Source organism: Aquarana catesbeiana, linkage group LG12 (assembly GCF_042186555.1).
Source record: "Aquarana catesbeiana isolate 2022-GZ linkage group LG12, ASM4218655v1, whole genome shotgun sequence".
NCBI classification, from domain to species: Eukaryota; Metazoa; Chordata; class Amphibia; order Anura; family Ranidae; genus Aquarana; species Aquarana catesbeiana.
This window is the reverse complement of record NC_133335.1, coordinates 150,791,876-150,805,920: the sequence shown is the minus strand read 5'-3', so window position 1 is coordinate 150,805,920 and position 14,045 is coordinate 150,791,876. Positions and strand designations below refer to the sequence as shown.

The 14,045-nt window shown below is 43.3% G+C and overlaps 2 protein-coding genes across 2 annotated transcripts in view; one reads left to right on the top strand and one right to left on the bottom strand.

The window, feature by feature from the left end:
- NKIRAS2 (NFKB inhibitor interacting Ras like 2) overlaps positions 1–6,406 on the bottom strand; it is a 233,911-nt gene extending 227,505 nt beyond the window's left edge. The window contains exon 1 of the mRNA XM_073608404.1: positions 6,306–6,406. The gene's annotated coding sequence lies outside the window, so the exon portion shown is untranslated. The remainder of the gene's footprint in view (positions 1–6,305) is intronic.
- Positions 6,407–6,451: 45 nt separating this feature from the next.
- The window catches only part of DNAJC7 (DnaJ heat shock protein family (Hsp40) member C7), a 225,916-nt gene continuing 218,322 nt past the window's right edge, over positions 6,452–14,045 (top strand). The window contains exon 1 of the mRNA XM_073608401.1: positions 6,452–6,608. Coding sequence (XP_073464502.1) covers positions 6,535–6,608 — 74 coding nt within the window. The 5' untranslated portion in view covers positions 6,452–6,534. The remainder of the gene's footprint in view (positions 6,609–14,045) is intronic.

The window sequence follows — 14,045 nt, the reverse complement described above, 5'->3', positions numbered from 1 at the left end:
ATACCAAAAATAATAGTGATGGAGTCCAAACTCCAAACACTTTGATAGAAGCCTCTGATGCTTCCTAGTGAGCTCCGAACCTTCTAGTGCCCATTTAACAGACTCCATAGTGTCTGAATGCTGAATAATTGTATACAGCGAGCTCACATCCGCTGTCACCAGAAAATATGAGCTCTTAACTGGAAGCGCTTCTAAAATTTGTAATACATTTCATATCTTTTAAATAAGCGTCAGTCGAAGTAACTAGAGGCTGCAAAAAAAGTGTCCAAAAATTGGCCAGTACGAGATGTTAAAGAGTCCACCCTCTTCACTATCGGCCTATCGAGGGGGTTTGAGGAATCCTTATGTATCTTCGGCAGAAAATATATCACCGGTGGACCTGATGGATTGAGATTTTTCAGCTTCATATTTATTGAGTATCTTCATCTTTAGACCCCTCATAATTTATTTGGACTACTCCTCCTTAAATTGAAACACTGGATTCCTATATCCCTATTCAACACTTCATACGTGTTCCTATTCTTTAATAGCCTGTTCATATCTGCCTTATAGTATGCTTTTGGCATCAGCACAACCCCCCTCCCCCCTCCCTTATCAGCCGGTCTCCTACTATAAATTGGATCTGGAGCTTTTTAGTACTGAGCAGAGGTTCGGCCACTTCTATTCTAATTTTTTTTAAATTTATGCATGTTTTAATATTTGTTTATGAGTGTCCCCTGCTCGTAGGCAGAGTATTTTTAAGCTTTCAGGAACTGGAGGTTACTGGGCTTGTTTACACTTCCTGCTGCCGCATGATAGACTGTGTGTTTACATGTCGCTATGGACATATAAGTGGGAAGCTCGGATTGTTCAGTTCCCCACCTACCGAGGAAGCCCAATGACAGGGCGCAACGCATCTAGGAGTTAGGAGCTGAGCCTGTGATGTCACACCGGAGTTGCGCAAAATACGGTGGTGAGCCGGCATTAGACTGTATTTGCATTGCGCTTTTAACATTGTGATCTTGTAAGTGTCATTTTTTGTGGGGTGTTTTGAATAAAGTAGCAAAATGGAGTACACTTTGTCTATGCCTTTTTGTCCTGTATAACATGTGAGTGGAGCCCCTGAATTGCATCGGGAAGTGGATTAAACAGTCGCCCTGTGTAAACCGAGGAACACTGAGGTGGTGAATCCTAAGCAACAGCAGTAGCTGGATAATATTGATGAGCGTGTTGTGATAACATTGAGGTGAACAGGCCCTTCATATGGTGGTGGATGTGCACTAATGCATTAAGAGTGAAGACACTTGGTGGTTTTAGTTAGTTGTTTTTCCTTTTTTCTTACCTTTGGAAGCTGGATCACATGAATTTTTGAACACTGGACTTTCTATGCATTCTTTTTAAATTGATAATATTTTTTAGAATGTGATGAGGTGTTGCGCTACACTGTTTTTGGTATATAACACTGGGCAATGTTACTGAATTGCAGAACTTTATTTTTCCACAAGATTGTGTTGCCAATTAGTCTTGTCTAGCTGTGACTGGAATACAGGTTGCTGGAGTAGTTTTGGAGATGTAGTCTTGAGGACTAATTCTAACTACACCTGTCCATAGGCAGCATCTACAAGGCCCACAAGCACCTGGAAGCAAGAGGGACCATATAAAAGTAAAAGCTTGGAAAAGAGCCAGGCAATTGGGGAAGGAAGTGAGCCAATTGAGTAGGAGAGAGAGCTATGCTGTGTCAAGCCATGCTGTGTGGAGCTGCGCTGTGCTGAACCGTGCTGTGTACAGCGGTGCAGTGCCAGAGAGTGGGAGTGAGTTACTGTGCTAGTTGCTGGAACCAGGAGGCTGATCCGAGTGGGGACATCGTCACATAGAGTCACGGTCCAAGTCACCATTGCATCTACTGCCTCTGCTGTACCGCTGCATAAGGGGGCCCCCCACCATACAGACCACGTGCTGCCATTTGAGTACCGCCTACGGAGGAATCCAGTGAGAGGGGTATCTGATCCATTACAGTTACAACCACCTGTTAACCCTTTCTTCAGTTTAGAATTGTTAACGTGCTATTTCTCTCCATTGACGCTTTGCCTCAAGAGATCTATCACACCCATGCGACTGCATCCAACACTAAGCAGCAGCTATCAAAGCCAAATATAGAGCATAAGGTCATTAGTACTCTAGAACGCTGAATTTGCCATGCTTCTCATCCGCCTCTCATTGCTAGATAGTATCCTAGTCCTTATACCCCTCACTGCCCTTTAAGCTGGCGCCACTTTCTGCATTTCTGCCTGAAACAGTCCACACATCTGATGAGCCCAATTCTACACTAGACTTCTGTTGAACGCCGCACTCCTAGTCATGTTCATCATTCTGCGCTCCAACAAATTTTAAGGGCCCCAACATAGTCGGCAGAGGTTCAATGTAAAGACTTGTTTGAGTCATTCCATTCCTGACTGCAGAACTGGGTTGTTGTTACTGAGTTTATATTTGAAGGCCCAAGTCTAGCTCTATTTGTCCCTTTTACCATTTTCTTTGAAAGTGAAAGTAAAAGAAAATCCCAAATTTTGGGTTGACATCACAACACTAATAAAGGGTAAATCTTCCAATGGGGACACAAGTTCTGGTGACCTGGGGACCCCAAGGGATTCCTTTAATTTGCAGGGATTTCCTCCCACTTTCTGTTTTGGCTATGGGACAGGAAGTGAAGGTACATCTCCCCAATCGAACACAGATGGCAAAAAAACTGAAAGGGGTTATAAACCTCCCTTATACTATCGAAAATTGAAGAAAAAAAGTTTTGCCTATAGTTCTAGGTTCAGGCCATCTGCTCCCCTATACAGACGTTCAGGGAAGTGGTACTCTGTGACCTGGAGCCAGCTGTGGTGAGTAGTGGACTATGTAGGCATACTTCCCAACCTTTGAAGTTGAGGATGAGGGACACAGAAGGGTGAGAGTGACCTTTGTCGCACTTAGAGCACTGAGGTGAAAAGTGGGTGTAATTAAATTATGATGGCAGGGAGGGGACTATCTGGCATCCCCTGGGTGCCTATACTGCTACCCCCTTTAGCTGGAGAGGCAGCACCTGGAGGTGTAAACATACTGAGGCAACAATGCTTTGGTTCACAGCTGTAGCATGAATTTTTACCCTCTATGAATGTGAACCTTTCAAGTGAATGGTGCTGCTCTGCAAGCACAGGGTTGCAACATGCTAGTGCGGAGTTAAATCGCTTAAATCGGTTAAGATAAACACTTCCTTATCTCCTGTCAAATGCTCTCTGAGAATTTTTTTTTTGTTTTACAGTTTTCAGAATTGTATTATTTTTTGTTTACATTTTTAACAGCACTTCTGTTGGGCTTTGGTTAAATATCTCACTTTTGAGACAGAGAAAGGGACTGAGGACAGATATTCCTCAGTCCTTTTATCTGCAGCCTCAGCTGCACTGGGCAGTGAATGAACAAAATACGCTCTGTACAGAGGCTCTTGTTCATTCACAAACTGATACATAGTAAACACAGTTTTGGAGCGATCAGTAACAAATGCTCACTGTGTTCATTCAGGAAAGGAAGGGGCCGGTAAATATGACATGTTTACCGGCCCCTCCACTCTCCATCTTGAACCCAATCCTTCTGGGCCCCACAGCACCGCAGCAGTTGTGGTGCTGGGGAGAGGAGGAGAGCTGTCCATGCTGCGGTAGGGGGCACATAGGTGGATCTGAGTGGTGGGGGAGGCACAAAGTGGGGTGGAAATTAAAGTGGTTGGGGGGGCGCTGGGTGCAGATTCTGTAAATTCCCCTGCCACGCAGCCGGCGGGAGGGAGAACAGCCTGCTGCAATGCAGGGGGGTCAGATCCGGATCAGATGAGGGGGATAAGTGGAGCACAGTGCCAGAACTCCTTCCGGCCCTTGGCTGTGGGATTTAGCCTGGATCTGAGGGATGCTGGGATTTCAATGAATCTTGTGACAATACCGACTATTCTGGGATGATTGGGAGGTATGGAGAGAGCAATGTGCTCTCAGTAGGGTGGCAAAGTGGCCATGATGAGACTGTGTAGAAGACTCCTGCGCTGTCAGAGGAATCCTATACTAAGGGAATACTGCTGCAACACACAAAAAACTGCTCCAGAACAGATCAAAAAAAAATATTGGTAATAAGGGGGTAGTGGCTGCGCTGTAATAGGGGGGAAGGGGGAGGAGTGGGGATCGACAGGGGGGTAGGACTATGATCCTCTGAAGAAGTCACGTGACGATACGCGTCAGGAGCACGGGACGCTGCCACACACTAGCTGGACGTGACGAGCTCGGCGCTCGTGGATGTTTTACCCCCCAGCTGTTTTTAAATGTAAGTGTACGAGTTTTAGAGATATTTTAATAAAGTATGTGTTAGACGGGATTATGCTATGTGCGGTTTCTGTTTTTTATATACCGCACTAAACAACTCTGCATAACGGGTGGTGGATTTGAAAGCGGGGAGAGTCCCTCAGATGATCCAGAACTTGGGACTATACGAGCTCGGCGTTCGTGGGTTGAGGCGTGCGCTCATTGACTAAAAGTGAGTGCAAACCCCCCTCTCCTCTCTCCCACCTGTGCCTCTAAACCAAACGGTATCATACTATGTAGCATTCGCTCTTTGTTTTTTCATATATGATACACGGCAACATCAATCAACGTTATCTGCGGTATTGCTGAACTCCCCCGCCTGTGGAGCTTCTTTGGTATATGCTGTATACCTTACAGCCGTAAGGTAAGGGGCCTGGGAACACGAAGGTGCCCCCACCTGTCAGCACACTGGTTTCTTCCTTTCCCCTGATTCATTCAACATCGTATTCACATCCAGGATTGTTAAATTTGGTGGTGGGACTGCTGTTAGTTTGTGTCATTTTTTACTATTATCATTTTTTATTTTTATGGTATTTTTTTCGCCAAGTGTTGGCGGGACACCAACACCAATCACTGGGACTACTGTTTATGGACACCTTTTTTCACTTTTTATTCACATTATTTATTATTTCATGTGTGGATTTATTTGTTGATTATTTTATATTTTTGCTACAGACAAGGTTCTAGTAATGTTATTGGAGGTATTTCTTATGTTATCACGATAGACTTTGGATTTATGCCTTTTTCCTAGTAGATTCACCTATCTTTGCATATGATTTTTGCTGGTATATATATATTTATTTTATATATATACAGATATTGTGTTTGTGCTTACATTTTTATATTCTAATTGTATTTGATTATACACCCATAGTTGAGTTTGCCTTATTTTACCACGGTCACATGATTTTTATTATTTTTTAGCATAGTCCTACCCCCCTGTCGATCCTCACTCCTCCCCCTTCCCCCCTATTACAGCGCAGCCACTACCCCCTTATTACCAAAGTGGCCATGATGTTTGTCAGTTAAGGGGCAAGATGGTGAAAGAGGGATGTCAGTGGAGGGCGAGGGAACCTGGGAGAAAAATTTTTCATGGGAAGGGTGGGGACAACTGCAGGGGCTGAGGTGTTTAGGTAAGGATGATTATTAGCATATGGGATGCAATCCACCTTCTCATGAGGCAGCCCTTAGCTGTCCTTCACCTGGCCTCTGTGCTCTCACTCATAACCCAAACTGAACAGTGTGTCTCAGGAAAGCAGAGAGGAGAGAGACACTGCTGACCACCCATCGGCACAGTTGTGTATCCTCTTCCTGAAGCATACTGTGGCTGTCAGCTCATCACTCTATGTGCTCTAGACTGCAGTGAGGGGGGGGGGGCGCTACCAACCGGAACCCCCCCCCCTCCTCACATGTGAACTCTGTGTCCAGGGCAGCTGTCTACCCCTTGTCAGAGTCCTGATCTTACCTTACTGTGTGGGAGCAACTTAGAGCCAGGAGACGGGGGGAGCAGCCAGGTGGAGCCCCTCCGGAGCACAGAGGTGGTTTCCTCCTACAATACACACCCACAAAGCATGTCATCTGTTTCTAGGATGCTGGCGGTCAATGACTGCAAAGAAGATTGAGGGGGGGGGGAAGCTGAGATGTCCTGCTGACAGAAATCCTCACTGGGCGCCCCCCCCCCCCCAAAAAAAAGTGCCAAATGTGGCATTGGAGGGTGCAAACAAACAGAGCTTCCCCCTTTGGGTGTAGCTCCGCTTTAAACATTAGTTTAAAAAACTGGGAGCATTTAATGCACTCCTAAAGGACCACAACTGTGAAACATGGTGAGGCTGTGATATGCATTGACTAAAATACCCTCTATAAGTTAAACAAGGCAGCTGCACAACCGCTTTCTTACTCCATCTAAAATAAAAAGAAAGAAAAGAAAAAAATATATAGTTAGAGATTCACTTTAAGGTTTATTCTCGTCACTATGGAAACAGTCAGTAAATTCTTTGCGGAAAATTGGAAGCGGCGTCGCCCTTTCGTAAGATGGCCGGCTCTGGTCTTCCGGTCGCGGTTCGTTCGCTCTCTCCCAGGCTCCTCTCGCTGGTATCCCTGGGTCGCACTGGCACTAGCATCGGCTCGGAGGACCCGGAAGTCGCGTCTCTTTCTCCTTCCCTTCGAAGCCGGCGGTAAGATGGCGGCAACTGTGGACTGCGATGTGATGATGGCGCCTGTGGAGCCGGAGAAGAGCGCAGAGGAGCGGGAGAGGTACACATAGAGGGACCGGGGATAACATGTGGATGGGTCATCCGGGAGGACAGGGGGCGGCATGATATGTGGGGGCTGGGCCCGGGAGATCTCCTCCTCCTCCCCCCCGGTACCTGCCTGGTGTGTGCCGCAAAGCGCAGTGCTCAGAGTCGCCCTCCTATCAGGTCAGGTGGTGATGTGTATGTGCAGGGAGTACAGAGCAGTGGAGGGTGAGGAGCTTTCCATGTATAGTATAGGTGAGTGTCATACCCCATAGTGTACCCAGGAGCACCCCGGTTCATGGCAGGGTCACCCTATTACATTGTGCCCCTTATCACAGTGCACTGAGGTGCCATTCATTTTACAGAGTGTACACAACACCACAACTCCCAAACAACAAATGACGCAAAGAAAAATGCGCCATTTTCTATCAGCGCGCTTATTTAGCACTTGATACGCTTTGCACCAAATATCTACGTATCACATGACAATTGTATGATAGTCTGTCTGTACACACCCTGCGCTGTTCGCCATGTTTACACCACCCTAGTCATAGTGTACGCTGTAGAACATTTTAGAACATTGGCACAAGTACTGGGTTATTTTAGCGCACTGTAATGGACGTTTGTCGAAATGACCACATCACTTTACCGCCGCCCAACACGGGTGTGGCAGCAAAAGGGTGGGCTTTAACGCCTACGCGCTGCACGTATGTGTCGCTGAGCAGCTGTTGTCTGCAGTGTGCTCACTGCGCACAGAGATTGAGCTGTCACAGACCGCAATCGCTCTGTCCAGGCTACAGATCAGTAGCTGGTGGGACCGCCGGTGTCCGATCATGTGACTACTGTGACAGGTGGATTCACCGATTCTATCTGCCCCGGCAGGTAGAATCGGACATGTAGGGCTCTTGCAGACTGTCAGTGCAAAGGCTGTCGGGACTTGTAGTGTTACATTCCCAGAATTTTGTGAATGAATGACGTGGCAGATCCTCTGCTAGCTGTCTATGGAGCAAGCAGCAGCTCCTGCAGTGGGAACATGTTGTATGCTCCACCCCAAAAATGGTTGGGACGTGCAACATATTTGCAAAGGTGAATTTATCCTTTAATCATTGCAATGCATGCTGCAGTAAAAACAATAGAGCAACACCAATAGTGGGTTATAGTAACTTCAGCGCACCATGGTGTAAACTGGGGTCCTCACTCCCTGGCTTCATAGCCTTTACAGCACCCCCTTCCAAGACATTTTTTATTTGTCCAGGTCTTGAGGAACCCCAGATGTTTTTGATTGTTTTCCTTCACTAATTGATGCAGTCTATGTTGCATCAGCAGTATACAGCGCAGTGGTGTGGGAACTTCCTATCCTGCTCCTGGAACAAAATTGACTTGGGCTCAAAGCTTCACAGGGAGCTTTGTGTTTTCTGAATGAATACAAGACTTCCTCTTATTGGCTGAGGGGGAGCTCATTACATCATCCACCCTTCTCTCCATCTCAGCCAGTCAGAGGAAGCCTTGTATTTGTTCATTCATAAAATACAAAGCTTCCTGTGAATGGCAGAGCAGCACTTGGCCAAAATCAATTTCCTTCTTGGATCGGAAGGGGAAGACCCTGTACTGCTGCTGGAACACAGCCCTGTATTTTGTATGTATATGATACTAAATACAGTTTATGCAGTGCTGGCAGTATTTGAAGTAATGAGAAGTGTCCTTCGCGCTCGTCGGATGTTCAAAAAAAAGGTGAAACAACCTCAAAATAATGTGAGGTGAATGTGTAAAAATCTTTTTCAAAAAATATAGTAAAAGATAATATAAATTTATATTGCAGCAAAATTAGGGTGTTCACATCAACACTTAATAAAATTAATAATAAAAAAGGAATTTTGCGCAATATTGAGTCAGTCAATGGCAACTACGTGAAATAAGGTGCATCAATATATACACAATAAAGTAAATCCAATGAATTGTGTATTAAAAGTGAATAGATAGTGAATGGTAATAATGGCATGTACAAGCTAGACTGTAAGGACCTCTGGTCTCCACATTACAGTCTGTTTCTGCATCTGAAGAAGATATGGACCACACCAATAGCATCCGTACCAGGAATTTACAATCCCACAATGCTTCTTTACTATAACCTGAAGGTGAGAGTCTTGTGAGACCACATACAGGAGACACCACTAGGAATGTTACAAGTTTACCAGATTGTACTGAAAATCAGCCAGCTAGGGATCAGACAACTAGAGGGTCCCCATCAACCTATTTTTTATATAGAGACTTTCTTTATTTAAAGACCTCATTGCTATTTATTTCATTTGCATACAGCCCCGCAGTGGACTTTGAATTCTGTTTACAAGTATTTATTTGTTTATTTATTCATTTCCACTTCTATGGTACTTTTCCTTGAGATATAGCACTGATGTGCACTATTCATTTTGTGTAACATCCATTGCAGATGTGTGATATTATTTTCACTATACCACTTGCACTTAGCAACACTCATTAGGTCTTAGCGGCTGTGGTATTTAGACTGCAATATAGAAACAACTGGTTTTTGCAGTTTCAGCTATACAGACCAATACCACCATTTTTTTGTCAACTTTATTTTTGCAATTTACTGCATTCACTTCATGCACTTTATTCTACCTACTTCACCATTAGGTACTAGTGGCTGCAGAAACAGACTGTAATGTGGAGACCAGAGGTCCTTATAGTCTAGCTTGTACATGCCATTATTACCATTCATTATTTACTATTTATTCACTTTTAATACACAATTCATTGGATTTACTTTATTGTGTATACATTGATGCACCTTATTTCACGTAGTTGCCATTGACTCACTCAATATTGTGCAAAATTCCTTTTTTATTAAGTATTTGAAGGAACTAGTTCCTTTGGACCAGCTTGCTCCAAATGAAGAGGTTAAAGTGATTGTAAAGTCTCGTGTTTTTTTTTTTTTCTATTAAAATAACAAACATGTTCTACTTACCTGCAGTGGTTTGGCACAGAGCAGCCCAGATCCTCCTCTTCTTGGGTCTCTGGCTGCAGTAAGCAGCTTGCTATGGGGGCACCCGAGCCGGAGCTCGGTGTATCCATTCAGACACGGAGCTGCGGTTCGGCCCTGTCCCCTCTCTCTCCTTGGCTAACTGAATTTGACAGCAGTGGCCACTGTGTCTCAGCCAATCAGGAGGGAGAGTCCCAGATGGCCGAGGCAATTGTGGACATCGCTAGATAGAGATGGGACTTAGGTAAGTATTAGGGGGGCCGAGGGGGGCTGCTACACACAGAAGGCTTTTTATCTTAAGCTGGCCATACACTATACAATTTTCCTGTTCAACTTTCCTTTAGATTTACCAAAACCATATAATATGAGGTCAAACCTAAACCCTTTCAATTTGTATGCAATCAGACAGGCCCTTGCACTACATAGTTGAAGGTAAATCTAAAGGAAATTGAATCAGAAAATTGTATAGTGTATGGCCAGCCTTAATGCATAAAATGCATTAGAATCAAAAACCTTCTGCATTTACAACCACTTTAAATGAAAACTGGAGTTAAGCTTATCACTGGGAGCGACCAAATTTTGAGCCATGTACAGCTGTTCCCCTGTTCTACATTTGATAGTTAGATTGACAAAGTTTTCCATCGTGTCCCTTTAACAGAAGTCAATCAGTGTATTCTGACAGTGAAGTCCTGCTGTCAGATCACAATGTCCCAGTGGTTGGATTCCTCCTTCCACCTTGTTTGTGTGAATGGGAGAATCTGTTCATTATTATTCAGTTATCCCACTAGATGAATGAAAAAACAAATGCTATGTTATCAAAGTGGAACTCCAGTCACAGACATCCATATACATTTCTAAGGTGGAACTCTAGGGAAAAAGTACTTTGATTTGTTCAGAGGAGGTGTATATATAATGCTTTTTTTCACTACATCCAGTGGCCAACTGAGGATAGTAAAATATTTGTTTTATTCTGTCAGATACTGGTGTCAGCTGTGAGCTTTTGGCACTTAGTTTTACAGTTCCAGCTCTTATATAGTGATAATAGTGGGACACTTGGTTTCCACCCTGTCTGTTTACAAAGACCCCTTTCACACTGTGGCCGCATTAGCGCTAAAGCAGCGCTCGTTTTACCCACGCTTTAGCGCTGTTTAAGCAGGGCTTTGTGGCTGCTAGCGGGGTGCTTTTAACCCCAAAGAAGGGGTTAAAAGCTCCATGTTGCTGCACTTCCGAAGCGCTGCCCATTCATTTCAACGGGCAGGACGTTTTGAATGAATGGCAGACGGTTTTCAGGCACTTAGCAGAGGCTATTTCCAGTGCTAAAGTGCCTGAAACCTTTCCCAGTGTGAAAGGTGTCAAAATGTTTTGTATTCTTTTCTCTGAATACAAGGAAAGGGGGGCATGATTTTTTCATCGTTCGAGAGATACATCTTATAGCTGCGGCAGTAAAGTACAGCACTCTCTGTAGTATTCAGCATAATTACAAATGCATGTGGAGCCCTGGATTACACATTGCTTACCTGTAGCATTCCTCTCTGCTTTGCCTTTGCCCTTATTCCCTCCACTGATCTTTCCCAGATACTGTTCCATTTCTTTTTCCTAATCGCCTACCGTGGAGGTTTTCTCTCTCTTAGGCCTCATGCACACGGGATGCTTCCCCGTCTCTCCCAGACGCCTTTCCTCCTGGTGGCAGCAAAATAAATGCTTGACACTTGTAAATGCGTCTAGGTGCTTGAAGCGCTTGGATGTTAAGTCATTTCATTGGCCAGAAGAATAATTTCTTCTGGCCATTGAAATTAATTAACACATCATGCACCTAGCATTAACACATGTTCAGACTTTCAACCGTTTTTTTCTGGCAAAATGCTTCTGCTCCTGGACTCAATGGTAGTGGCTATTTTCTTTCTTTCGCTAAACACCCCTGCCTCTAAACACTTGTGTGTGCATGAACACATAGGCTAACATGCAGGGGCATTTAGAGGCAGGAAAAAAAAACACCAGACGCCCATAAAAGCTGCACTAAAAACACCCAGTGTGCATGAGACCTTATTTGATCTTGACTTTAATCCCAGGATGAAAAATCCCTGAAATTTCAAGTGCACATTCCGATAGCTGCAACAGATTAATAACTTGCCTCGTTGTGTTGAATGACAGTCTTGTGTGGCTGTCTATTCGTAATGTTATTTTGAGCGCAACGTAAAGATTATGCGCTATCTCTGTTCCAATGTCTTCTTACCTGCAAATTATTGAAAACTGAATAAAAACAATTGAAACAATAAATTATACTGTAAACCTGACCAATCTAAACATTAAACGCACATTTACCTTTTTAAAAGCAAAAGAAAAAAAACATTTTAAAATAAAATTATATACTAAGGCTCGGGAACCAGAAGTGGCGTTACTCTGGTCCTCCAAGGGCATAGAGACAGCTATCTTGGCCTCACTTTTCTCCATGTTTAGGTAACGACTGCATCAGATCGCTCCCAGGTTTTGCCGATCGATTGGGTAAGCCTGGGAACGACCGGGGAGCTGATTTCAGCAGCCACAGCTTAAAGTGGATCTATACTTGCCGGGAATCCAACGGAACTCTCTGCTGGCCGCTGACATCTTCAGGCAGTTGGCTTCTTGATCGCTGGCTGCTGTCATTGCCTGGGTCGAGATGACGTCAGCTTGAGCATTGCAAATCTCTGTAGTGAGCTGCTTTTGCACAGCTTATTGTACAGGGGCGGACAGGCAGGTAAGTAGCTTTTAATGCAGAAGAGGCAAAGATTGTCTCTTCTACATTAAAAATCCTGCCTGTCCGCCCATTTTCATTTTCTAGCCTGAAGTTCTTCGTTCAGGTGTATTTCTACTTTTGCAGTAACGTTTTAGAAAACCCCACAATGTTTGTTGTGTTCCCAATCATACAGCTAACAGCATACCTATTTTTTTTATTTATTTTTCTAAATATTTATTTTAGATGTTTCTCATAGGAAGGTGTCATGGTGTTAATGGAATGTTAAGAAGCCCATAGATGATGATTCTTTTTTTTTTTTTTTTTTTTTCAACCAGCGGGATGAGCGTAAAAAGAATTACTTGATTTCCTTATCCACACATTGAAGGTCGATGGGTGAATCCTCCCCACTGAGCCTTTGTTTTCTGTCAGCGGAAAGACTTCACCGACATCAGAATACACTGATCAGTGTTGCAGGCTATAACTGGTGGTGCTGGTCTGACAGGGAGGTTGTACAAAAGTCAAACAGTAGAATAGTAGGTTGGCTTCTGTACAACCACCCTGGCTGCCCATAAAGGCTGCCTTCCCTGCCAGTCACATTTATACAGTAATCAATGCATTTTATAGCACTGATCGCTGTATAAATGTCACTGGTCTCAAAATAGTGTCAAAAGTGTCCGATATGTCCGCCGCAATATCGCAGTCACGATAAATATGTAGAATACATATCGGCCTAAACTGAGGGAAAAAAATTGTTTTTTTTTTCTTTTTAAAATTGGGATATTTATTATAGCAAAAAGTAATAAATATTGTGTTTTTTTTTTTTTTTTTCAAAATTGTTGCTCTTTTTTTGTTTATAGCGCAACAAATAAAACCCCAGAGATGATCAAATACCACCAAAAAAAAGCTCTATTTTTTGCGACATCAGTGAAAAAAGCAAAAATATTGAAAAAACACCTTTTTTTTTTTTTTTTTTTTTTTTTTTTTTTTAGTTTCTATGATTACAATTTTGCAAATAAGTCACTTTTGTTCATACATTTGGGCCAAAATGTATACTGCTACATCTCTTTGGTAAAAAAATAACCCAAATTAGTGTGTATTATTTGGTCTGTTTGAAAGTCATAGAGTCTACAAGCTGTGGTGAAAATTGATCATACCTGATGCACTGACGGCCTATCTCATTTCTTGAGGCCCTGAAATGTCAGGAAAGTACAAATACCCCCCCCCCCCAAATGACCCCTTTTTTGAAAAGTAGACATTCTAAGGTATTTAAGAGGCATGGTGAGTATTTTTTTCCCACTATTCTTGGGAAAATTAGGACTTTTTTTTTGTCATAATAACAAGTTATTTCTCACACACAGCATATGCATACATCCAATTACACCCCAAAATACATTCTGCTACTCCTCCTGAGTATGGTGATACCACATGTGTGTGACTTTTACACAGCCTTGCCACACAGAGAGGTCCAACGTGTAGGGAGCACCATCAGGAGTTCTAGGAGCATAAATTACACCTCTAATTTCCTAATGACCCATTACATTTTTGAAGGCCTTGGAGCACAAGAGCAATGGAATTACCCACAAAATGACTCAATTTTGGAAAGCAAACGCCCCAACGTCTATTCTATGAGGCATTATGAGTCTTTTGAATGGTTAATTTTTTTCCACAAGTCTTCGGAAAATGTGGAAAGAAAATTAAAATATATATTTTTTTTTTTTACACATAGTGGTCAATTTATAAAGTAT